The sequence below is a fragment of the Capra hircus genome, chromosome 15, assembly GCF_001704415.2.
Source record: "Capra hircus breed San Clemente chromosome 15, ASM170441v1, whole genome shotgun sequence".
NCBI classification, from domain to species: Eukaryota; Metazoa; Chordata; class Mammalia; order Artiodactyla; family Bovidae; genus Capra; species Capra hircus.
This window is the reverse complement of record NC_030822.1, coordinates 16,948,690-16,975,218: the sequence shown is the minus strand read 5'-3', so window position 1 is coordinate 16,975,218 and position 26,529 is coordinate 16,948,690. Positions and strand designations below refer to the sequence as shown.

At 45.0% G+C, this 26,529-nt stretch overlaps 1 protein-coding gene across 1 annotated transcript in view; it reads right to left on the bottom strand.

Moving 5' to 3' along the window:
* Positions 1–26,529, bottom strand: part of PAMR1 (peptidase domain containing associated with muscle regeneration 1) — an 82,294-nt gene that overhangs the window by 12,135 nt on the left and 43,630 nt on the right. Inside the window, exons 4-6 of the mRNA XM_018059238.1 lie at positions 23,183–23,297; positions 19,222–19,439; positions 16,571–16,678 (exon numbers count right to left, since the gene is read on the bottom strand). Coding sequence (XP_017914727.1) covers positions 16,571–16,678; positions 19,222–19,439; positions 23,183–23,297 — 441 coding nt within the window. The remainder of the gene's footprint in view (positions 1–16,570; positions 16,679–19,221; positions 19,440–23,182; positions 23,298–26,529) is intronic.

Below are 26,529 nucleotides of genomic sequence, written 5' to 3'. Positions count from 1 at the left end.
CAGTGAAAGGTGAGACCATGTGGCTGAAATTCAAGAGAAACGTAGACGTTAGAAATAGATTCATAAAGGATTCAGATAATGGAGTTGTCTGCCACGACTTAAAAAGGAAATAGACTGAAAATGTTCAAGGAAATAAAACATAAAACTGAGGACTTTGGAAGAAAACTTTCACCTTAAAAAGTAACCCAAGGAGAAATCTAGAACAGAAAAGTTCTAATGACATAAAGTAAAAAATTCAGTGGGTGAGTTTAATAGCAAATCAGATGCAACTGAAGGGCACTGGCAAACTGAAAGATGGCTTCAAAGAGAAGACTCAGTATGAAGCCTAAGAAACAAAAAGATGAAAAATGTACAGGAAAATGTAAAGATATAGTAAGAAAGTTAATAAATACATTAACTGGCATCCCAGAAGAAAAGAGAGAGAATGGAGGAAAACCAAGATGTAAAGAGATAACAACTGAAATTTTTCTGATGAAAGACACTGACCTACAGATTTACAAGGTCCCAAGCCAGATAAGTATGAAGAAAATCACACACAGCCATAGCGTATAAAGCTGTTCAAAATCAAAACCAAAGAAAGAAAATTTAAGCAGCCAAAGGGAAAAAAAAGGACTGGAAAAGCATACTTTAAAATAATTACAGTCGTTATCTCTGGTTTGTAACATTGAGAATGTTTCTTGCTTCTTTCTACTATTTTTTTCAAGTTTTATAATCGGAAAATGTTAGCCATAAAATTGTGTATTTTATAATTTTGTTGTTGTCCTATAGCTATTATCTTTTAAAGTGTCAGGAAATGGTTTGGGTATCCCCCGCTAAGCCTATAAATCTAGCATTAAGTCTTCATGCCTTTTTTGTGTGCGCTCCCAGACCCTCTCTGCCCCCTGCAAATCTCTTTACCATCCTGCATAACCTTAGTGTAATCCAACGTTCCATGAACTCAGATTTAAATGTTTTGTCACTAGACTCTGGTGGAAAAAGAGTGGCCTCCAGGATCAGATAGCTATAGGCTCAAATATACAGGTATTCAACAAATGTCTGTTTGTGGGCAGAAAGAATAAAGGCTAAAATGTACTCATTCTTCCAGTTAATAAACTAGGGTCTGGGAAAATTAATCTTTTCAGGTCTTGTTTTCCTCATCTATGAAGCAAGATAATAACACTTTTCTGGTTGGTCTGGTTTTGAGTAGCAATTTAAACTACACATAGTCTCTACTTCCTGTGTTTGTCTTTACAAAGCATCCAACTGCCTTTAAAAATCAATTCCCCAAATGCATACACCTTAAAGAAAAATCCATAAAGGAATCTAATTATTGGACCTTTTCAAGTACAAAGCAATACTTTTTGGTCTCCTGGTAATGCAATGGGTTTCCAGATCTGGGTCCAGTGTGTTGATTCAGACTTCCGGGTACCAAGCATGGTCTCTGTACATTCATCTATTTTAATCCTGTGTAATGAAGCCTTAAAATTATATTCTTACATCAAACATCTGCTGAGCATTATTCTCTCTTCCCTCATTTATTGCCTGTGCTTTTCAAAGCTATACCTTCTCCTCTGATGCTTTTGAAGAGAATTCTAAGACTTCCTCATCTATCCTTTTCTCTCCTGGTTTAGACCTCTACCTGTTGGGTTCATAGACCATCTGCATCTCATCAGAGCATCTCCCTAAGGTTAGATTTCAAAGCTATCTCTCTTTTCTCCCTGTGGGTTCTCTGTTTAGAAACCTCTGTATCTCCCCGCTGAACAGACTCATGATTCTTTCCTATTTGATGTTTCAAGAGCTTTTGATTTCATTTCTTCTCGGTGGGATGGATGTTTTCACACAAAGCCAAATGAGAATTTAAAACATCTGCATCACTGGTGTGAAGGAGCATCAAACTCCTGCTTTGCTAAGTAAAATATTCCATAATTAGTCATAAATAGCACATTGTCCTATTACTTTGGGGACTCAGCCTAGGGATATACACAGATTAAGTTTAGCATGCCTTTACATGCTACCTTGTAAGCAGAGGCAGTACCCAGGATGCACTTCTCTGCGACACTGTTTCAGATAAATGGTTTTAAAAAGACCTTCTCTCCTTGTCTTCTTTTGCTCTTCAGGACAGCAGTATTAGGCAGTTCCCTGTGATACCACTTTACAGAGGAGATGCGATCGCTTTGCATGGCCCTTGTAGCGATCACTGTTGGTGCCACATCGAGGTCTCCTCTTACCCTTTTCCAAGCTCTGCTTCTATACGTGTGCTTTGCTGCTGAGAGCTGGCACGTGCCACCTTCACAGACTGCCCTTGGCATGGGCACCATCTCGCCCACATGAGGAGCTAAAAACTGCCTAGATTTTCGGCCCCTTCATGCTCACCCCAGGGTTGTCTATAGCCAGTGACTGATGGGTGTGGAAGCACAAAGGCCCAACTCCTGTTCTTCAAGGTGTGATTTACACTTCCCAGCACCTTACAGGATGGGGCTGAGTCTGGGAGCTCAGTTAAAATCACTCATGCTTGGCTTGTTCCTCTTTCCCATTCTCCTTCTGCAGCTTCCTTAGTGGTTGATCCTGAAAGTACTCCCTTTAATAAATCATGTGGACCCAAAAGTGGCTCAGGACCTGGTTTGGGGAGTTCTGCTGTTTTCTTAGCCCTGGGCATCAGAACCCTTCATGCCTCCCCATGGCAGCACTCCTGGGAGTGTTGGAAGCCCAAAAGGTGGTTAAGCCAACCCCTGGCATGGGGCTTGTTTGGCTTTCCACACTCCTAGGAGATCTTGGGCAGGACGACTGGCAGGGCAACTAGAAAGGCCACATCTCATCAGAGGGTCTCCAGCCTCCACAGATAGTCTCAGACTCCAGCATCCCACCCACCAAGCTCCATCAGCAGGGCTGTTTTGACATGAAGGGAACAGGAGCCTTAAGACATGCATTTCCCCAAGCTGAACAGTGTGGACCCAGAATACACCATCCAAGCATTCTCCTTACTGATTTGCTGCTGTCTGTGTAAAGCCAGGGACCTCTTGCAACCCTGGGATACAGAGCTGGCCCCAGCAATGACTAAACTTCCCATGGGCCTGAATTGTGGGTCTTAGAGTTGGACTTGGAGAAGACAATGGCACCCCACTCCAGTACTCTTGCCTGGAAAATCCCATGGATGGAGGAGCCTGGTGGGCTGCAGTCCATGAGGTTGCAAAGAGTCAGACACAACTGAGCGACTTCACTTTCAATTTTCACTTTCATGCATTGGAGAAGGAAATGGCAACCCACTCCAGTGTTCTTGCCTGGAGAATCCCAGGGATGGCGGAGCCTGGTGGGCTGCCGTCTCTGGGATCGCACAGAGTCGGACATGACTGAAGTGACTTAGCAGCAGCAGAGTTGGACTTAAGTTGATTTAAAGCAAATAAAGTTATATCCTTTTCTCCCCTGATTGATCCACTAAGATGCATGCTCAGTATAAAGTATAATAGCTAAGATGACCAGGTCCAGAAGGTTTTATGGGCCATGACCACAAAAAATGGACCTGATGATAGAGACATCAAGAAGTGTGTCAGGATACTGCAGAGACACTATAAGGAGAAGCAGCTTTTTGGTGCACACAAATAACACCGCCTTCTTTGTGCCCTCTGCTCAGATCAACTACACTGACTACAACAAAAGAAAGCTCACACTCTTCATTCCTAATTTAGGGAGAGGGTTCATTTCCCATCACGCTCATGATCACAAAATTCAGAGGGCAGATCCAGCTGCGGCAAGAAAGCAGACTGCTTGTTCCATTATATTACTCTATCCTTGCTCACAAAATACCTTTTTATGAATGAATCTAGAATTTCAATATGATACACCAGATTCATGAGTGTTTGTCTTTTCCTTTCTTCTCAAAGCTATCAGTTCAAATTTGGAGACAATACATAGAAAAAAGCCCCTAGGAAGCAAAGAATTCAACTACCACTTTTCTTTCTGGATGCCCAATATGTCTTTCTGTAAAGGCCTGTGAACTGCTGCTGGCTGTTGGTATCACTGATGACTTTTCTCGCATCCTCTATTCAATGAGTGCCTCCTCTGTGCCCAGCAGAATCAGATATTGGCAGATGTGTTTCTGTAATTTTAACATGAAAATTTTTCATTTAAACCCAGACAACCCAAGGCCCTCCCTGCCTTATTAAAATAAGTGCTTATGTAAGCACTTATTAAAAAATGGTTTGAGGCCTTCCAGAGACTTAACCCCCAAGTCTTCAGGGGAATGGAGACACACATATATAATTTTTCATTAGCACCATTTCATCCTAAATGACTAGTGTCTAACTTTGCTTATAAATTATATCAGAACATAGGAACATCTAACCAAACAATAAAGTAAACATAATCACTGGGGCCTTAAATAATTTAAAGAGGTGTAGGGGGCGTCTCAGAAAATACTAGCCAACCACAGCAATTGACAGTAGTCTGGGTTGCACCAAAGATTCCATCAGGTACGATTAACTGGGTTAATACAACTCAGACTTTGTGTTGCCTGAACGATAACCTCTTAATCTACAGGCAGAAACCTGGGTGAAATGGAACCAGGCTCTATTTTAGATGTTTATGCTAAGAATAATCATTTGGGATTTGTTGGAATCTATTGTATCACATGTGTGTTCTCCTTGTGATACTAAACAGATGTGTTGATACAGAGACTACCATTTAACCAGGGCACGTGTTACAGTTAATGCAGTGAGACCAATTGATCAAGGGCACAATTAGGAAGGAGGATGCAATTAGCACAGGCCCAGCGATGCTTCCTTACGATGGGAGCAGCCGCTTTCTGACACATGTCTGAAAAATGGTAGATGGCAGAGGATGACCAAATCTTTCAGATTTTAAGTCCTTTGGGAGACATTATAGGCTCTCTCTAGAAACATTACTGGCGTCTCCACTTACTTGTACTACCCCATCTCACAAAGGACTGGGCTGGCTCTTTCACACCGAGAACAGTGTGTGTGTGAGAGCGAAAGGGACAAAAGAGAGAGAGATCAATTCTTGGATCTAACATTGAATCTTTTAAAACCAATAATACAATCATACTTAGAGCATCCCTTTAGACAATGCAATCCTGAAATATATGTTACTTAGCATTGATCAAAGTCTTACCCAATATTTCAAAGAAACAACCAAATGGTGATCTAGCTGACTTGAGCTCTGTAACTCGATTAAGTTAGCTCCTCAGAGAAATATCTTCACAAATTATTTTAGGTTGGGTTCTTCTAGAAGCAGGCTGGGAGAGATAGATTTGAGTGTAAGTAGCTTATGTAGGTGGTGATCCCAATGAGGGCCCAAAGTAGTGTGGGAAAGTAAGACACAAAAGTTTGCATTATTAAGAAAGTTACTACTGGGGGCGATGGAGCTTCAATGCCAGTGGGAAACTCTGGAAGACAGTGTACACTGCGCCTCAGAGTCACACCACCCAGAGAGCAATGGACATGAGTTGTTACCTACAGACCACCATCAACCATTTGTTGAAGGATGATGAGATGAACATTAATTCCTCAGCACTCCAGTCTTTGCTCATATATGAGTCAATGGACTCTGAGAGCCAGAGAAAGCCATTAGGCAGAGCTGCAGGAGCCTGGGGCTGGAGGTCAGTGGGTCAACAGTAATAGTGTTAGCATAATAAAGTCTAGCTACCTTTTTTTTTTTTTCCCCAGGAAGGTGGAAGAACCCAGGTTTTACACGTTTGGTATAAAAAGGGTTAAATTTCTGTTATTTACAAAGTTGAAGTGAAAAACATTTCTCCAGCACCCACATTTACCTAAGGAAAGGGAAGAATTAGGAATTAAAATAACACAAACAATATTTGCATCTGCAAGTGAACTTGTATTTGCTTTCCGTTAATACACAATGAGAGCTATGCCAGCGAAGGCCTTTCTCTTTTTTGCCTTTGCTGCCAAGAAATTCAGAATCACAGACTTTCTGAGGCTGATCATTTCATCTGATGCAAATGTTGAACTTACTCTCTCATCCCATAGAGTGTCCTCCTTCTCTGTTCTTGTCCCACTTCTAAATTCTCTTACTTTAATTATTATTTATACCCTGTGTGTGTGTTCAGTTGCTCAGTTGTGTCTGACACTTCACAGCCCCATGAACTATAGCCCTTCAGGCTCCTCTGTCCATGGGATTCTCCAGGCAAGAATACTAGAGTGGTTTGCAATTTTCGTCTTCCAGGAGATCTTCCCCACCTAGGGATCGAACCTGCGTCTCTTGCATCTCCTGCATTGGCAAGCAGACTCTTTACCACTAGCGCCACCTGGGAAGCTGATTGCTTACAAAAATGGTCTGATGTGGTTTACAAAACTGCACCTAAAAAATCATACATTTCTCTTCTCAAATTTTATGTTAATGATACATTTAGGGTAACGAGAGAGCTATCTGAGCAAAACACTAAGGGGACCACTCTGTCTCTTTAACAGGAACTATTAGAGCTATAAGAGTATCTTGAGAGTTCCAGCAAGGGACACAGATCCAAGGTCAACAACATTCAGGACTCCATTATCTAGCTGGCAGTGTGAGCTGGGGCGTTAGCCTCAACTCTTCAAATAACTCTGCTATCACCTGTTCTCGTCACCAAATTCAAAGGAACAATTTGTGATCATTTCAGTTCTATTTGGAAAAGGCATTAACTTTCTTTTTTTTTTCTTAATATATATATATTTTAGTGAAGAATAGTTGACTTACAATGTTTCAGGTGCACAGCAAGGTAATTCAGTTATACATATACAATATATTATTTTTAAATTATTTTCCATTAGAGATCATTACAAGATATTGCTATAGTTCCCTATGCCATACAGTAACCCTTTGTTTCTTATTGCATATCTGTTTTTTTTATTAGAAATCTAGCATTCTATTCATACTAAGCCAAACAAGTGGAATAAAAATGTCACAAATTTTTTAGTTGGGCAAAAATTCATAAGTTTTCTAAAATATGTATATTATTTATATATAAAGCATTAACTTTCTTACTGGGACTTCGTTCATCCTGGAAACCTAACTTAATATGAGACCAACACCCAGAGACAGCCTTCGGACAGGCTTGAATCCCTTTCTCACTTCTTCCTGTTCAGTTTGTATCTGAGTCTGGTGCCTCTGGACCCAACATCTTTTACCTCCAAAATGTCTTCCCCAACCAGGAACAATGACACCAACTGGTGATATAACCCCTCCACTGAAACCCTTTTTTGTCCCTGTCCAGCTGATGGAACTCTGCCCCCTGATGTTTTCCAGCCTTCCAAGGTTGTGAATGAGACAGCACCCGTGTGAAATTATACTTGGACTGTGCACACTGCTATTTGTTCATCTGGCAGCAATTTGGAGGCTGAGGCTTTCAATTAGCGACTTGATCTTAATCAGTATTGTCCTTGGCTCCTGGTACACTGTGTCTTTCGGACACCCCTTTTCTGGTGTTTAGATGGCCTATTTCATTAGACAGCTGAAACTCCCTGTGCCTAGGAGACGGGTCTGCTTCAAAAAATCCTCAGAAAGTCCTGGTTACTTTGCTTTTGTTCAAAATCAACATCCTCATTTGCTAGAGTCGATGGGTAACTTATGTAACTATAGAAACTTAGTCGTCTTCTACCTGGTGGATGTGCTCAGTAAGTCTTCTTCAGTTCAGTTCAGTCCAGTCGCGTCCGACTCTTTGTGACCCCATGAATTGCTGCACGCCAGGCCTCCCTGTCCATCACCAATTCCCAGAGTTCACTCAGACTCACGTCCATCGAGTCGGTGATACCATCCAGCCATCTCATCCTCTGTCATCCCCTTTTCCTCCTGCCCCCAATCCCTCCCAGCATCAGAGTCTTTTCCAATGAGTCAGCTCTTGGCATGAGGTGGCTAAAGTATTGGAGTTTCAGCTTTAGCATCAGTCCTTCCAATGAACACCCAGGGCTGATCTCCTTCAGAATGGACTGGTTGGATCTCCTTGCAGTCCAAGGGACTCTCAAGAGTCTTCTCCAACACCACAGTTCAAAAGCATCGATTCTTCAGGGCTCAGCTTTCTTCACAGTCCAACTCTCACATCCATACATGACCACTGGAAGGCTCCCACAAATCTCAGAATGTTTCTGAGTCAGCTCCAGGGGATGGGGCTGGACAGGTAGGTAATAACACTACCGAAATGTCCCCCAGCAGCATTCCTCGTCAGCTTTTCAAATGTAAAGTGTGCTCACAGCGAAAATAGCCCAAACAAGGAAATTCTGTTTAGCCTTGGGGATGAAGAGGATGACCTTGCAGAGGAGTCCTGAGCTTCAGAGGACATTTGAGTCCTGAGATCCTGCCCACTTAGTAACTCTCATCCTCACCATCACCATTATTACCAAACACCTTTCTAGAAGTAGTAGCATCTGGGAAATGCATGGCACGACCACTCTCCTGTGTGCCAGAAAAAGGCTACAATTGGAACTAGTGTACAGTTCTGCCAAATGAAGCAGGAAAATATACCAAAGAGCCCTGCCTTACCCTTACCAGTGCCTGGTGCCTAACAGACACTCAAAAATGTCTGGCTGGATGAATCTGCCAAGTGGGGAGGATCACAGTACCTACCCCAGGGGCATGTTGTGATAATTAAATGAGACAGTGTCACATAGAGCACAGAGTCTGGTCTATATTGAGAATGCAGAGAATAACTACCATTGTAGTTTTTAATACTTGGATACCAATAAACATGTCTTGTGTTTTGCAGAAAAGAAGCTTTCACCTTCTGAAGCAGGGTAAGGGACAGGTGGTAAATGCCCCACAAGGCAGGAGTTTCCAAGGAAAATGAGAACACTGCTGGAGTCGGCCTCGGGGTCTGCGATAGCAGGTAAGTTTGCTTCCATCAGCAGGTAATTCGGCTTTGCTCTCAAGTTCTATTCTTCTTGTCTTCCCACCACTTCCCTCCATGGGCATAGAGTCCATCCCAGCTCTGAGCTACTTCTTAACCCAAAACCAAAATAAATCCTACCCCTGCATGAAGTCCCGCCTCAGGGACCTTGTCAGCCAAAGCAAAAGCCAAGAGGGTCCCCACAAGGAGCAGGCAAGTGGAAGCAAAGTCTTAGTAAAACTGTGGTGGACCTGGCCCATCCCACACTGTTGGGCACTCCATCCCAAGTTCTCGGAGTCAGTCAGGCTGAAGAGCTCTTTATGAGGCTTGATGTGTCCTTTTACTATTTGGCTAGAATGCTATCCATCACTAAAACAATTGCTGACCAGCAAAATGCACTCCATGTATACCAATCCTAATCATCTTACTCTGAGTGAGAAGAGGCTATGCCTTGATTAAAAGGCCACAGATTCATGGAGCCCAGCAGAGTTAAGGCTAACATGTTATTTGGTCTATGTAGACTCAGAGTTACCCAACAAAAAATGATTCAAATGATAAGGAAAATTTCCCCCTGAATTATAAAAACAAGCAAATATTAGATAGTTATGAGAGGGCAGCTTCCACTGTGTTCAGTGACCACACTGGCTTTCTAGATCTAAACCCAATGAGACAGCATCCCTCCAAACATGCTAAGAAGGGGGGCAGAGATTCATCTCCATGTTATGGAGAGACAGCAGATGGGAGGCTCTGGTACAGGAGGTGTAAGAAGGAAGCAGACTACTAGCTAAGCATCCTCCCCGGACTCCTTCTGTCTCCGAAGGCTCTGGGTTACTACTGAGTGTTGGTGGGTAAAAACAGTGGACCCCCAGGAACTGTTTTTTAATGAAGTTATCCTTATACCCCTAATGTCCTCTCCAGCCAGACATAAATTCTCTTTTCTGCCCTGTTGCTCTAATTTAATATGCAAGGGATGCTCTGGAGACTTGGTCTCCTGTATAACCACAGGGGACTGACATAGAGTCCACCTCATGTTAATGAGTGAACATTAAAAAAGAACCATGAGGAATAAGGAGGCTGACCAAGTAACATGATGCTTGGGGCAACCTTCCCCGGAGTTTCCCAATCCAGTCCCCCCTACTATTACTCCATGTATCGACTCCATGTATCATCTCCAACAGCCCCCAATTCTGGCTGTTCTGGCTACAGAGACTCCCCATCCATCATGCCACTGTGCATGTCTACCCCTGGGATCCAGGGTTTCTTTATGGCAAAGGCATTGGCAGTATCTACCTGTCCTTTAAAACCCAATCTTTCTTGCCTGGATGCTGGTGTAATGGTAGCAGTCCTTAGCATCTGGCAATGACTCAGGAGGAACAGTTCATAGAGAAAACTCAGAAACTCTTGGGAGAATTTTCTTAAACCTTGAGAGTCTGAGAAAGGTTTGTCATGATCATCTAGCTTGTAGAAACGAGTGCTGATGCCCTAACCCCTTAGCTAGAACATCCTTGCTTTCTGCCAAACTTTTAAATGGCTACATGGGCCCAGAAGTAGTAATAAGAATAACTGTTTCTATTAAATTCAGTGTAATTCTATCACTATCTGTATCAATACACAAGTATCTTAAATGGATCATCTTATTCCCTCCCTGCCATCACCCCTAAGAAGAACTTGATAAGATTTTCCTGGAATTTATAAGTGGGGACACTGAGACTCCTAGGAGGTAAATTACTTGCTCAAGACTTACCAGGCTGGTAAATTGCAGATTTAGAACCAAACCAAAGTCTTTCTGACCAGAGTCCAAGCTCTCCACCCTAGGTTGTGTCATCTCAGTGTGGACAAAGGTATCCTCACTTGTCTTCTACATGTTAAAGATGAAACAGACCTTTAGAACTCTAAAGAAGCCAGTTCAAAATTCCATTTTTACAATGTCTCCCTTAAGAGATCTTAGAACAAATATGCATTAATTCCAGCAAGCCTGCAGCCCATTATTTACCTGTGATGGGAGAGGGGACTGTGACCCACAAGGGTTCTCAGGACATTCGTCACTATTAAGGTCTCCTGGAAAACCCCAAAGTTCCCAGTCACTTATTTTGATGAGAAACACGGGTTGGCCCTTTGAAGCTGAAGTATAAAGTGTGCCTCTTATCCTAGGCTCTTTTCTTCCCAGTCCTTGGGACAGGCTAGTGGGAAACCTTCTGACGCCCCAGAACCCCAACGAATCCAGAGACACCATTTGTCTTTAATTGGTGGAAGCCGATTTGTGTTGTTCAAAGGCGCGTCTGAGCCCGCAGGGTGAGCATTGTGCCCCAAGATTTAGCCCGTTTCATCGCCCTTCATTAGGATGCAGGGGGGAGACCTCGGCACCGTCAACTGGGCCAGAGGAACAAAGGCAACATGGAAAGTGGAGCGGGCAGTGAACCCCTCACTCTCTACTTTTTCAAAACAAGATTCTGACCATTTACTCAAGAACTTACTTTGTCCTTCTGTTCCACACAAAGAAACAGGAAACTTCAGAGGAAAAAAAATGGGGGCCCAGTTTCTTACATGGTGGCCCAGGGAGGCTGGGGTTGCAGAGGGTGCTGGCAGGAGGTTAGCTTGGCCCCAGAGCTCAGGAGGGACCACTCCCCTGTTTTTGTTCTCAGAGGAGGTCATCTGGGAGCAGGAGAAGGTGCTTCTTCCCTGGAAAACAACTTGAGGAGAAGGTGGGGTTGCAATCAGTGAAGACTGCCCTCAGGGCCCTTGCACCCTCTCCCTAACCCAACGGGGAAACCTGTGTTGATTGTATCTTCTTGTTCATCTTGCTTGCTTGATTAGTCTTTAGGTCATGTCCAAGTCTTTTGTGACCCCATGGACTGTAGCCTGCCAGGCTCCTCTGTTCATGGGATTTCCCAGGCGAGAATACTGGAGTGGGTTGCCATTTTCTTCTTCAGGTTGTTTATCTACTACCCCACAAAATCTGAACAAAACATCTCCCCTCAGACTCAAAGAATTCCTTTGAAAATAAATCCATTTTCAACTTGACAAGGATAGACCAAGTTGCTGACATGCATGTTCTAACTCTTATTTTGAGGACTGGTGTGTATAATGGCTTGTCTTGTAAGCAAGTAAAGTGACTTTTTTGGTGACCACTTTGGCAACAGCTCTCCAAAGGTTAAATACAGGTAACCTTTGGACTAACAATTTGACATCTAGGAATTTATTTTACAAAATACCTTTGCATGTGAACAAAGAAACATGTGAAGCTATTCATCTCAGCCTTTTTCATAATAGTAAGAATATTAAAAATGACATGAAGTCCATCTTAAGCGATGGAATGATTATATGATTGGATAGACATTCATATAATGGAGTCCTCCAGCAATCATTTTTTTCTCCCAAGAGGGAGACCAACATGGATTGACCTGGGAAAATGTCTATGATATGAACACTGAAGGCAAAAAGTTGAAAAATTGTACGTATGCTTTAAATTCACTTTTGCTTGAAACCAGTTTTCTCAGTCTTGGCACTACTGACCTGTGGGCCAGACAGCTCTTTGTTGTGGGGCTGTTCTGTGTATCTTGGGGGGTTTTTCAGCATCCCTGGTCTCTACCCACCAAATGCCAGCGGCACCCTCCCCTCCTGCTGTTACAACAACCAAAAAAGCTTCCAGTTTCCAAAAGTCCCCTGGGGCAGGAGCAGGGGATAAAATCACCCCCAGATGAGAACCACTGGTGTAAAGTAATGATACATAGACAACCTAGGTTTGCACACCTTAGAAAGAAGTTTAGAAGGATCCTCATCAAGTTGCTAACCGTGGGAACCAGGATTGGTCAGAAAAAAATGTTTTTTTTATTTTATACACCTCTGTACTGTTTGATTATTTTTACAAGTCTATGTTTTTTCTGTAATTAAGCAGAAAATCTACTTCAATTCTATTCCCACTCACAGACATAGACACACACACAAGGAAAATACAGAGAATAACTCATATCAAGAGACAGTGAATTGGGACTTTCTAGAGAAGAGAGACAGGTGGGTCTTACCTGGGAAGGAAAGTCCTCTGAGAGGACTTGATAATGAGACCAGAGCTAATCAATCTGCAGTCTCACCAAGCCAGGTGGTGAGAATGGTGTCTGAGAACTTGTAAACAGGGTGGGAAGTGTGGAATTCTGGCCTCTGGTCTTGAATTTGACCAATTTAGTGTCCTGAGCCCTGTTCTTCAAATCCTTCATTTGCTTAAAGGATCATCTACCTTCCCACAAAACCTTTTGGAGAGCAGCACATTAAAGCATCATCCATGAAATGATTTCCCCTCATCAGATTTGGTGCTACATAAACAAAAGATGGAATTTTCATTAACATTTGTTTTGCTGCTTTAAAAGTCATTTTTAAAAAACATATGCCAAGTCCAATTTGGGCATTTTAGGATTTAGAATATCCTAGAATGCTTCAGTTTCTTATTAATTTTGAAAGAATTTCTTCCAGGGAAGTATTTTCAGCTTTTTGCTATATCTATGATAAAGTTTTTTTTTGTTTGTTTTTCTGGAAAAACGGTTAAAGTTTGTTCAGAAATTACAAGGTAAACTGTTAATAGACCATTGTGATGATTCCCTTATTGAGTTAGTTGGAATTCATGGTGAATATCCTAAGACAGAAAAACAGACATAAATCTTATGGAAAATAATCAAACATTTGGTCCCCCAAGGCTTTCCTAGTGGCTCAGTGGGGGGAAAAAAAAAAAATTAGTGCACTGCAGGAGACGTGGGTTTGATCCCTGAGTCAGGAAGAGGCCCTGGAGAAGGAAGTGGCTACCCACTCCAGTATTCTTGCCTGGAAAATCCCACGGATGGAGAAGCCTGGTGGGTTACAGTCCGTGGTGTCGCAGGAGTCAGACATGACTTAGGGATTAAACCACCACAGCAAATGGCTTATCAGATATCCACAAACAATATATTTCCCCAGTCTCAACAACAGGGTACTAAGAGAATTATGGTTTTTGAACGACATTTTGAAAAGTAGCTAGAAAGAATTCTCTTGTCCATTTACGCTGATGTTTTGAAAGCAAAAGTGACTTGAGACCAAAAGCAATTTGAGATAGTTTATGAATCAGTTCATAATGACATAGTTTACATTCTTTTTCATCATATTTATTTGTTTTGTTCTGGGTTTTTATCTGGATAGAGTAATAATGCCTAGAAGTCCATTTTTCACTCAAAAGCTACTCATAAATATTTTAGTCAAAACTTTCAGACCAATTTCCTTCCCTCTGCTCCACTCTCCTTCTCCAATTTAACTCAGCTTCTTACAGGTATTTTGACTAATTTGGTAACGTTTAACTTTTCTCCAATTTTGCCTTTGTTAATCAAAGCCCTAATATGGTAAAGTTAGTTTAGTATGGTAAAGTTATGGTAAAGCATTTAGGGCTTCCTTTTTTTGTATCCCTCTGCATCTAAAGGGTAGCGCTCATGATTAGTCATTATCAAGACTCCACAATCACTTCATCTACAAATTCTTGAAACAAAGGGAAAGCAACACTTCTCCGCCTTGTACACCTCACAGAGAACTTGAACGAGACAAGAACCACAAAGCAGAACATACTTTTCTTTTCTTTTCTTTTTTTTCAGAACATACTTTTCTAAGAATCCAGCATAATCACACTTAGGTCAGCTGAGACACCCAAAGCAACGGGTGTTTCAAGTAGAATGAAATGGACACTCAAGGACACACTACCGACACTGGCTTCAGTCTACGTTGTTTGCAAGGAAAATTCACAAAATTAACTGAAAAATGCATGAACTTTATAGAATGCTGTCAAACCAGGTCTCTTATATATAGGATGACCCCAAAGCAACCTGAGCATGCCAGTTAGAAGTGACAGCAGAGGCTGCTGGGGCCCTGTCCTGGGATGCCCCTTCCCTCCCCTCCCCCACCCAATCTGCTCTGTATCCTTCCAATGGCCTGCACCAGCCGACGCCGCCGCTGCTCGAGTGTTACTGGAACCACCCTGGCACACGCACAGAACGTTAAGCACGTCCCACTTGCACAAGGAAGACCTTAGCCAATTGCCAATCGCACTTGGGATGTGAAAGCCCAGCTGTCTTGCGTTAAAGCCAGGACACATTCTGAGATGTACTTTCCATTCCAGATTCCACTGCCTGTTAACACTCAGGCTGGGATTTTGCCCGAAATTGCGCCTTTGCTTGGCTTCCTTCCCTTCCGGTCCAGCCTCCCCACTCCCTTACCAGCTTCTCCTGGGGGACGTGTCTCCTTGACACGTCATCTGTACACATGTTCCCATGTCAGGATCTGCTTTGGGGGAACCCTCCCTAGGTCATTAGCTGCCCTCCTTTGCTTTTCCCCAAACGTTGACTCCTCCTGTTCTGCTCATTTCACCCATGTGACAGCTCCAGCGTGGGACACCAGTTTTAGGTCTTAAACTTCCGTTAGGACCACTTATCATACATAGACGGGCTCTTGGATCACCAAAGACCCTTGAGAGCTGATTTCTGGTCATAGCGTTTAAGTTCCTCTCTGCCAATGACACAGTCCTGGGCACCGCAGCACTGGGCTGGGTGCTGCCCGGTGCTGCCGTATGCACTGGTCTGTGTGTACCCTTCCCAAGGGCAATGCCATATCAGATGCCATTATCAGATAAGGATTTGCTGTATCAGATACATGTTCTAGTTTCTCTCCTCTGGCAAAAGCTTGAGTCTAATAGCACACAAGAGTCATGTTCTGCCCTTCAAAAACATGAATGAGAAACTCCTAGGTGCTTTGGAGTAAGCCATTTGTTTGATGTCTGTCTGCAAGAACTGGAAAGTGTGGGTGACCAGGGTCACCCAGGTCAGCCAGGATATGGGTCAGCCAGGATATGGCTCAGGCAGGAGGTGGTGGGGACTTGAGTGGCAAAGGGCAGAAAGGGAACGATCCCAGAGAATAATATGTGGACTGCCACGGCTGGCGGACTTCTTTCCTCTGTGACTCCTCTGGCCTATACCACCCTCGCAGCCCCATCGCCTCTCAGACCTGCTCAAGAATTACCAGAGAAGCACAGAGCTGAGCTCACAAGTCGGGATAAGGTCCTTCAGAGAACAGCAGGACATGCTTTCTTGTGCATTCCCATAGACCTCAGCGTATAGTAGTCTCTCAATAAAATGTTGCTTTGTCTGCGACTCATGTAACCTGGTCAGATCATCATAAGATGATGATCATACTTTGTCATCCACTCAGGACACTCGCGTATGAAACCGTGTGCTACTAATAACTAGACATAGACAAAATGCATAAACTAGGACTGTCCCTGGGCATCTAGGGCTCATAGTTATCCTACATCTTCACCATCCTCAGTGCAGGGCTTCAGACTGCACAGAAACACAATGAATGGTGCCCTGGAGCATGACTCCAAAATTCAGACCATGGGATGGAAAGGGAGTTCAGACTCTGGGCCTCAGGAGCGTGTATGATGGTAGCTTTCTACTGTTGACCCTTTCTCAGCGTGTTTGGGCTCTGGATACTATTTAAGGCCACTGAAGGTGTATCTTTCTAAGATAAGATCTTTCTAAGCGGTATTTGCCGCAGGTGAGGGCAAACTGGGGTGGTTCCAAACATTCTGACTCAAAGGGAGCCCAGCCCTCTTGAGGTTCACTCAATGGGAGAGTCCATGTTACCCGTCATCTTGGACAGACCATGTAGACACCAGGGAACAACACCCCCAGCAAGCTCCCCAGACCCTCTCCATGCCAGCCCCGCATGGCACCTTCACTCCCACTCTGCAGGCAAACTCACGATTTTCACAGTGCTTCCCGGTGTAGCCCGCCAGGCAGGCACACTTGTAAGATCCGGTGCTGTCCAGGAGGCAAGTGCCGTCGTGGAAACAAGGGGACGAGGAACACGCTGTAAGAGAGAAGGCAATTGCTCTCAGCGCCCCTGTGAGGTGAGCCCCTTCATTCAAGCCTGGAGTCCTGACCACAGCCTCTCACTTGTCTTTTAAAGTCTTCTTGCCATTTTTAAACTCCTTTTATTGAAATCATGTCACCACTGTTTCAAGACTGCCTAAAACAGCTACTCACTAATCAAATGTTGCTGATGTTATTTGATGTTTTCCAAGGCCCCAGAAGTCTGCTCCAGACACCTCTAGTCTAGGACCACACACACAAGGGCACCACATAATTAAAGCAGAAGCAAGCTTCACCCCTCCCACAGGGGCTCCCATGGGAAGAGAGCAGGCTTGGGTAACACATCTCTGTTTTTCAAGGAAGTTCAGCATTCGGGGTACTGGGCGAAAGGAACCGAAGCCGACTTCATGACACTGGTGAAGGGTACTCAAGAATTTCCAAACATGCCTTCTGTGAACCGTAGTCCCTTGAGATGTTGAGAGTTAATGGTCTCAGATACGGTGGGGAAATGCTACTGGGGTTAAATGATAATCCACCAGGTTTCCGCCCTGCAAATATTCTCAGCATTCTCCACGTTCTAATGTGCATTGTGAATTTCTAAGAATGCACATAACATTCGACCTTTCACAGGCCTTATTTGATCTGAGAGACTGCATTTCACAGAGAGTCCTGGGGACCATTTTTCTACAGAGAACACTTTGGGAAACACTAGTCTGCTTGTTCCCCACTGACCCCACCTTCATTTACCCTGGTGTAGAAATACATGGCTGGGCCGAGGGCAGCAAGCCTGAGTCGAGCGCTGGCTCTGTGGAAGGCGCTGGCAAGAGACAAAGACGAAGAGAGAACCTGCTCATCAGGACAAAGCTTTGTGAAGAAGAGTCGGCAGTGACTACAACCTGAAGCGTGATTCAGTGAGTGTCAGAAAAGAGAAAGTTCTAGAAGACATTCAGAAAAGGGCCAAGCCACAGCTCATTGGAACAAGGGAAAAGGCTTAACAGGGCAGGAGAAATCTGACAGGGCCTCTGGGGATGGGACATGACATGCAGGGGTGGGAAGGTGGCTTTAGGCAGGGAATAAAGAGTGCAGGTGGGCCACACCAGGTGCCTGAGGAACAGGAAGACCTCACAGACCAGAGTTCTCCAGGGGAGAGTGAGGAAGAGACCCTCCTGACCCTTTCCTCACTCACAGGGTCACAAGCTGGTGAGCTGCCTCTGCCCGCAACTTCTGACTGCCATGAACACTGCCAGACACATCTCAGCCTTGACTGGCAGTGTGGCACCGAGGCGCAGGGACTGAGCCGCAGGCTGACCACAGCATAGCAGCAAAAGCCTCTGGAGCTCCCAGGCCCTGCAAGTCTGCGTAGGAGACAGGTCCTGGGAGGGAGCCAGATCACAGCTCATAGGAGCAACTGCTGGAGGCTCGGGCAGGAACGTTCTCAGGGGGACGAGGTGGAGAGGGTGGGGTGTCTGCTGGTCTTGCTGAACGGGCAAGGCTAAAGAAAGGCTGATTCCACCTCCACCCACCTCCCTTCCTGAGACATCCATATCAGACCTTCCATAAGGGAGCTTGAATGGTCAAAAGGCCATTGCAATTTCTTAAATTCAGTTATTTGTTTCAAAAAATAAATACTTCAAGCTGGAGTTTATCTTGTAAAACCTGATGCAATCCCATCTCCAAGGAGTAGAAAAGATCTGGGGTGATTCCTTAGCACTGAGCCCATTGTTCATTTTGGCCAAATGCTACTTCCTCATATGACAGGACAGGAGGTGAAGTCAGATGCAGAGTTCCTCATAAAGTGAGTGGCATTTCCCGGGTACTGTCAGACTTTGAACAATTATTCGAAAGATGACAAAGGAGGCTCAGGGCATGCCTGGGGCAGGGCGGCTACTGAGGGCTTCCTCTGCACCAGACACTGCTCAGCTCTTCATTTGTTCTGTCTGCCAGAGACTCCTTAATGGAGCAGGATCTAGGGTTACACCCTTATTCACTGATTAGGAAACCCAGGCCCAGAACAGCAGAGCTTATCTAAGCCATATGGTTTAATTTGCCAGGGACCAAAGCTAACTCTCTTAACCATGAGAGGCCCTAATAGGAGCTCCAGAGCCCAACTGTACAGATCACCTAGTTCCATCTCCAGAGCTGTGCTACCATAGACAAGTGACCTGATCTATCTGTGCCACAGCAGCTTTACAAAGTAAGAATTCTTAGTTCTGGTTCTGTGAGCGTTTCTGAAACACCCCTTGCCATTTCTCTCCACCTTCTCAACGTGCAGGTCGTTTCTGAGAACCCAGCGGGTGGGGTTTTAACAAGGCTGGGCAGCAAGGAGAGGGAAACCCAGAAAGGAATGTTTATCTAGAGCGCAGCCATAAAAAGTGATATTTGGGAAATTCTCTGGAGGTCCAGTGGTTAAGAATCTGTGCTTCCATTGCAGCGGGCACGGATTCAATCCCTGCTTGGGGAACTAAGATCCTATGTGCTGTGGGGTGTGGCCAAAAAATAAACTTGAAAATAAAATTCGACCTTTCTCTCTCTGGCCTTTACCTGTGATCTCCTCAAAGATGGCATGGAAGCCGTCGAAGTTCTTGGAGCCATCTGAGTGGAAGAGGATGTGGAGTGAGGAGCCCGTGCTTCGGATGGGAGCTGGCCGCTCGTTGCCACAGAAACGCTTGATGATCTGGCTGTCGCTGCTGTCCCCGTCGCGGACCTCAACATAGTCATATTGGCACATGTAATCAAACTCCAGGCTCAACATGACAATCCTGGAGGAGGAGAGGGCGAGAGCAGGAGGCAGGTGAGGCCCTGAAGAACCCTTCCACCCGCCCTGGGCAAGTTCGAGGCCAGATGACAAGCAGGCGTCCGGAAGAGAAGAGCTATGCCCTGATCTGATAGAACCGTGGCCCTGGAGGACTTGCGAGCAGCTGCATTTCTTTCCGTGTGTGTGGGCAGGTGTACTGTGTGCAGGTGTGTGGACGCATGCCAGGTGCAGGGGGCGCCACAGTGCGTTCCGAGAACCTCTGCACATACCGGCTCCTCATACAGGGGCACTTTTCCTCCCAGGCTGCCTGGCTGGTTCCTTCCTAAACTCAGCGCTCAGCTAAAATATTCTCCCCTTAAAGAGGCTTCCCTGACAACTCTTTCTAAAGGAGAGCCCTTGTTTTCATCATAATGTGTATAGACATTTTACTTCTCATATTTATCTCCTTGATTTCATGAGTGTGTGTGCACACATGCATGCCTGCCTGCTCCCCTAGACTGCAAATTCCTTAGGGGCAGGGTGTGGCATCTGTCTTACTCCATCACTGCTTGCTTAGTGCCTGATGCAGTTCCTAGCACGTAGACACAATAAACAAATGTTGAGTACGTGACAGAATGGATACTTCAATTTTACAACTGGAGAGTGATACAGTATATGTTATCTTAAAGACCAAGCAAAGGAAAAAACTCTGCATACTCTTCTGTCTGATGGAAGGATCAGAAGATAATTATCCTCTTGGTAACAATAACTCTTGCCCCAAAGAGTAGAAACAGTAGCATCATATCAAAATTTCAGAATTGAAAGAGACATATCTTTGATTACCTTAAAGGGATCTTGGGTTTGGAAATATTGGGGTGCAGCAGATCAAAAAAAGCAGAAGATAAAACCCTAAGCTCTCATCTCCAAGAGGTAAGAAAAGAGGCAGACACACACCAAGGTAAGAGAGGAAAAGATAACTTCTCAGACGATTCCCAAGGGAATGCCTGAGTATCAGGTTCACAAAATGTACATCTGTATATTCTTCCTCACGTTCTGGAGAAGTGGGAATAGAGAACTCAGAACTGCCACCTGAAAAGTTTGGACTAGGGTCACTTCCATCACCTTGGGCAAACACTTCAAGTGCCAGAATTAGAGAACAGTCAGGATTCTGTATGCTCTTAAAGATCTTATTTAAAAAAAGGAAAGATCACTGAGTATGACTAGTGTTTATTTTTCAGAAATTTTTATCACAAAATATTTTGTAAAGGAGTGTAAGTCCTACTCATCATAATGTGTGGAACATGCTATAGTAGTAAGGATCTGGCCCCCCCCAGCTCACTGCTGGCCTTGAGCAATCACTTGCTTCTCCGGGCTTTGGTATCTTAATCTGAAAAGGGGGGCGGGGTGGGCAAGTCCACCACCAAACCACCAAACCGAGATCACAGCTTTTTCTGAAACTGAAACAGGAGATACTGCAACCTGCATTTACATTCACTCATGTGTTCACTCATGCTGTAACAGACGCTGTTCCAGGTGCTGAAAGTACAGCACCTTCCCTAGGAGACACAGTGCCTGCCCTCATGAGTTCTGATTTGAGGGACAGACAAAAAGCAAGGAAACCAGAAAACGAGGGAACTGTAGAGAGTGTTAAGTCCTAAGAAAAACAGAGCAGGTGAGAGCATGGAGAGTGACTGGGCGGGTAAGCTTTCTACATACATGGTCAAGGACATGTCTGGGTAGACACTTAACCGATGAAACGGAGCCAGCCGTGTGCAGGTCATGGGGAAGAGTGGTCCAGGCAGGAGAATCTGTAAGTACAAAGGCCCTGGTAGTCATGAGCATATCTGAGGAAATGAAAGGAGGCAGGGATGCCACGCTGCCAGGCGGTGCATACCTGGGAGAATGGCATGAACGAAGGTCAGAGAGGAGAGCAGGAGCCGTTTTGTACGGTGAGGAGTTTGAATTTTATTCCAAGCTTGAGAAAAACCACTGGAAGATTTCACCAACAGAATGATAATTTGAGAGAGGATTTTAAAGGATCACTCCAGTCACTCTGAAGAGAGGAGATGGCAGAGCCAGCAAGAGTGGAGGCAGGGAAGCCAATTAGGCCACAAGAGAATCCAGGTAAGAGTCGGTGGCGGTTCAAAGTAGAATTTTGGTAGTAGAGACAGCGGAAAGACTTGAGATGATTTTACAGCTGAGTAAATAGATTCTCTGGTGACCTGGCTGTGGTAGGCAATGGAAAAGGGAACACCAGGGATGACGACCAGCTTTGGGGCTGGACACTAGGCTGCAGAGTATTTCCATCCTTATAATTGTCCCTGGCCAGCAGGTCCAGGTTTGCAGGGAAGAAACCTATATACTTCTGTGCCTCCCTAGGGCCCTTTCCTGGGCAGGTGATGTGCTGCTCAACCACTCCAACATTTTGGAGTTTTGGTTGGTGGAGTTGGGGGAGGCGGGGCTGATTTCATCCTGGGTCTTGGAGAAGCTCTTCAGAGGCCTCTGAGGGGACCATCTGTCCTGGTCCCTGAGTTGCTGAGAAATTAGCCTGTGGCATCCAAAACTGTCCTTATCACACTGGAAGGTCCAGCCTGGAGCCCATTCAGCACAATGGTGTAGCCTTTCACTTGCTCCTTGAACTTCCTCTGGGAAAGTTCACTTACTGAACCTTAATCCTAACACCTCAGGACCTCAGGGAACAAGAAGACCAGCAACTAAAGGGTGGCTTTGATGAGGAAGGTTGGGAAAGGGACCTGAGTTCTGGATCCTCTCAATGTGGGGTACAGTGTTGCCCCTCCTGCACGACACACTGCCATCGAGGAGCCAGCTGACATATGGCAACATCTGGGTGTGTCAATCCACCCAGAAAACACTGACTGGAAGCCTGTGCTCTAGAAGATTAGAGATCTCTATCACCGCCAACTTCCCCATGAGTTAGAAAAGGGAAGAGCTAGGTGGATAACATCCCTAGAAGTCCCAGGCTGAGTGGGCCACTCTGCTTTCCTAAAGAGGAAGAGTAGAGGTGTCTTCCAGGAGAGAGGAGAAACACTGGAGGCAGGGAGCAGATCTTTCAACTTTTTTTATGCAGGAAGGGTCTATCGAGCACCTGTCGTGCGTACCATGTCCTATTCCAGGCTCCCAGATGCAACAGTGAACAGTTCTCACAAAGCAGGATGCACTTGTGTTATTTATCTCTAGTTACAACTGAGTCCATGGCATAAATTAAACATTTGTGTGGACCCCAGTGCTCCATAAGATGAATGGCTTATCTTCCACACAAATGAAAGAATCTGTTTATTGGTTGTGGAGGTGGTGGTTGGTTTCTGAGAACAGCAACGAAAGAAGCTGTGACAAGCATAAACCCCAATCTAGAGTACAAAGTCCTTAAAGGTTAGGCCTGGCCTTATTTCCTCCCGTTCCATAGAATGCAGCCAGTACTAAGTGAATAGGTGACCTGGTCATGGTTATGGGTGGGCAGGTTGCTCTCAGTGCTGTGTTCCATCATGTTGGTGTCTTCCTGGGGTCATCACCACCTGAGCCCCACTGTCTGCAGTCAGTGAAGGACGAGCATTTAATTGGTGGTAGTCTTACCCAAGCCTTATCCCACAAAATCACTAAGAGGTAATGGGAAAGGCTCTAATATACATTTTCTGCTTTCAAGAATAAAACGTAGATGGTTAGCCCTGATTACTAGGATCCAGGACCTTTGGTTTTGTTATTGCACTTCCTTAAACCTCAGGTTCCATAATTCTGACCCCAGCCCCTTACCTGAGTTGGATGATAAATCCAGGTTTGGCGTGAATGGTCCACTCACAGTGAGCATTCAGGGGGTAGCTCTCCAACAAAATCTGACCCTTTGGAACACGTAGAACCTGGCCACATCCTGAGAAGACAAGAGAAGATTGAGGCATAGAAATTGGAGTCAACAGGAAAGAGATGGTAAAAGGTCTCAAAGCCTCTGAGCTCACCCCACACCCCTGAAAACAGAATGGAGAAGGATATTTCTATTTCTCAAGCCCCTGGTGATGTGCTTGGCAACTGGCAATGAATTATTCATTCATTTAACCCAATGGCTTGAGAAGGGAAATAGCATCATTCCAGTTTTCCAGATGGAAATAGATAACCAGAGATTAAATAATTTGTCTAGCTATTAAGTGAGAGAGCAGAGATTTAAAACCTAGCTGTGTCTGAATGTGAGGTCCAATCCACTCTCCAAGACTGCCACACACCAGCCTGCTGCCGCCACCTTACAAGGCTCAGAAAGTGGGCCCTCCCAGCAGCTCCACCTGGGACACTGTGGCCTTTGTTCAGCATCTAAATTTACGTAAGCCCCTCTGCTCTGTGCCCCCTGTACACCCTCTACTCCGCACACATAATCCCAAAGCAACTCCTTTTTATGTGCCTCCGTCCAATTAGAAAATGTATGTATTAATTTGTTCTATGAGCAATTATGCAATAGTGAAAGCATTAGTCACTCAGTTGTGTCTGACCCTTGGCTGCTCTATAGACTGTAGCCCAACAGGCTCCTCTGTCCATGGAATTCTCCAGGCCAGAATCTGGAGTAGGTAACCATTCCATTCTCCAGGGGATCTTTCTGACCCAGGGATGGAACCTAGGTCTTCGGCACGGCAGGGAGATTCTTTACCATCTGAGCCACCAGGGAAGCACCTGTCTAATGCAAATACCAGAAGCTGGACATGAACTCCAACCAGTCCAACTGGATTAGTGATTTTCGATTTTTTTTCTAGCTCCCAAGACCTCCCCCCCCCCCCAAACTCTTATGAAGACCACCAATTTAATTAAAAAAAAAAGAATCCAAGAGGGGGTCCTGGTTGAAGTAGAAGCTGGGACCCCAAGCCCTCCATCCTCATTATTACCTTGGTCCCCTGAGTTCATTCCAAGAAATCCCCAAGATTTGAAAAGTACAGAACAGAGTCTCCATTCAATTACATCATAGATCACATCTTCTAGTGTCAAGATAAGCAGAGGTCTGTACCCTAGTTGTAGGGAAAAAATTATCTCGATCACGTAAATAAACTATATTTTCTGCCAGAGTTGGCAAAGTATGATCCATGGGCCAAATCCAGCTCACTGCCTATATTTTAAATGAAGTTTTATTGGAACAAAGCCACATACATTTTTAATGCATCATGTAAAGTTGGTTTCTAGCCACAATGACAGACTTGAGTAGCTGCAAAACAAGACAGTAGAATCCACAAAAATGTAACTATTTACTACCCACCCCTTTATAGGAAAAGCTTATTTAACCCTATCTACATGGAACTCAGTCTGACATCATAAACTCCAGACCTTCAAGTTGCCGTTAATGACCTCCCCCAATAAATTCCCAAGCTCAAAAGAAAACCAGGAACATCAGTGCATGGTGCCTCATGGCAAGATGATGGTTGTAATATTTCTACAGGGGTAGGAATACAGCCCAAACTCTGTTTTCAATAAGCTTGAGGTCTGAGGCGTGTGATCTGTGCAAGATTAACTGCTAGGTTACCCAAGTCATCTCATCATTAGGATGTTTATTGCTTCTATTTCTGCGTGGGAAGCATCTCTCGCCCCTTTCCACATGAGTCTCTTGATTTGGCCAGGCCTCCATCGTCTCTCTGTGATCCCAGCCTCCTTGTATCCATCCTTTTCTCCCAACTTTCCATTCCCCACATAGCTGCCAAAGCTACCGCTTAAATACATGAATTAGATCACATTACTCTCTCGACTCGCCCCTCCAAAGACTGTGCCCTGTAGCTCACCTCCCCGCAGAACCCACGGCCCTGCCCTCCGTTCAGCCTCCACCACCACCCACCCAGTCCTCACTCTGAGCCAGCCACACAGCCCCCTTCCTGTCCCAACTCCAGGCTTCACACCCACTGCTCCCTTAACCTAGAAGGTTCATCCTCTTCCACGTCTCCTTCCTCTGGGAATTAAGCTCAACTGCTACTTCTTCAAAGAGGCCTTCCTGGACCACCCAGCTAAAACGGACCTTCATACTTCTGCGGTCACTGCCGTTACTTGATTTTGTCTTCTTCATAATGGATATCACTACTGGAAATTTTCTAACTCATTTCCTTCTCCCTTTGGTAGAGATAGCACTCCTCTAGTTTGCACACCTAGAATGGAAACCGGCCCAGAACACGTGCTGCTCAATAAAGAGCTGCTGAATGAATGAACGATGGCATTGCGACCGGCCAGGGACTGGCTAAAAGGCTCACACACATCCTCTGGTTTAATCCTCACGAGAAAGCTTGGACATAGCTGAGGTAGATGGAGAGACTGGTTTAGTTCAACCTTGGGGAGGGGGTGGATAGGAGAGAGAGGAGTGAGGAGAAAATAGGCCTGGCCCAGGAGGGACAGCCAGGCTCCTGGCGGAGTATCTTCTAATCACTCATGGACAGAGGAGCATGGCAGGCCATGGTCCATAGGGTCGCAGAGAGTCAGACAGAACTGGAAGGACTAAGCAGGCATCACACGCGCCTTAATTTTACATCTTGCACATTTACAGACAGTTCCTAAGGGAATACACTACACGCGGCTATATTTAAAATGGATAACGACCAGGTCCTACTGTATACACAGGAAATTCTGCTCAATGGTATGTGGCAGCCTGGATGGGAGGGGAGTTTGGGGGAGAATGGACACAGGTATATGTATGGCTGAGCTACTGTGCTGTTCACCTGAAACTATCACACATTGTTACTTGGCTATACCCCAATATAAAATAAAAAGTTAAGAAAAGAAAGCTGGGCGAATGACATTTATTTCCCCATCCCCCAGACAAGGAACCCTAAGGATGGGAGAAGTTAGGTATCCCCATGGCCCACAGCCAGGAAGTCAGAAGGTGGCAGATGACTGTTCTCACTGTGGGGCAGTGGTTGCGATGGGACGTTGGAGTCCCCTGTCAGTATGAGTCTCAATCTTAGAGTCACCGGCTGTGTGGCCTTGGGTGAGTTACAGCATCTCTCAGAACCTCACCAGACCTGAGCCAAATGGGAATAAAACTGGCATCTACCCCATTCATTTTGTGAGACGTGAATCAGATTATGCACACAGAAAGCCCTTAGCAGGAAAGCCAGCAAATGCTAGCCATTGTTAGTTGGTGGCAGATCAGG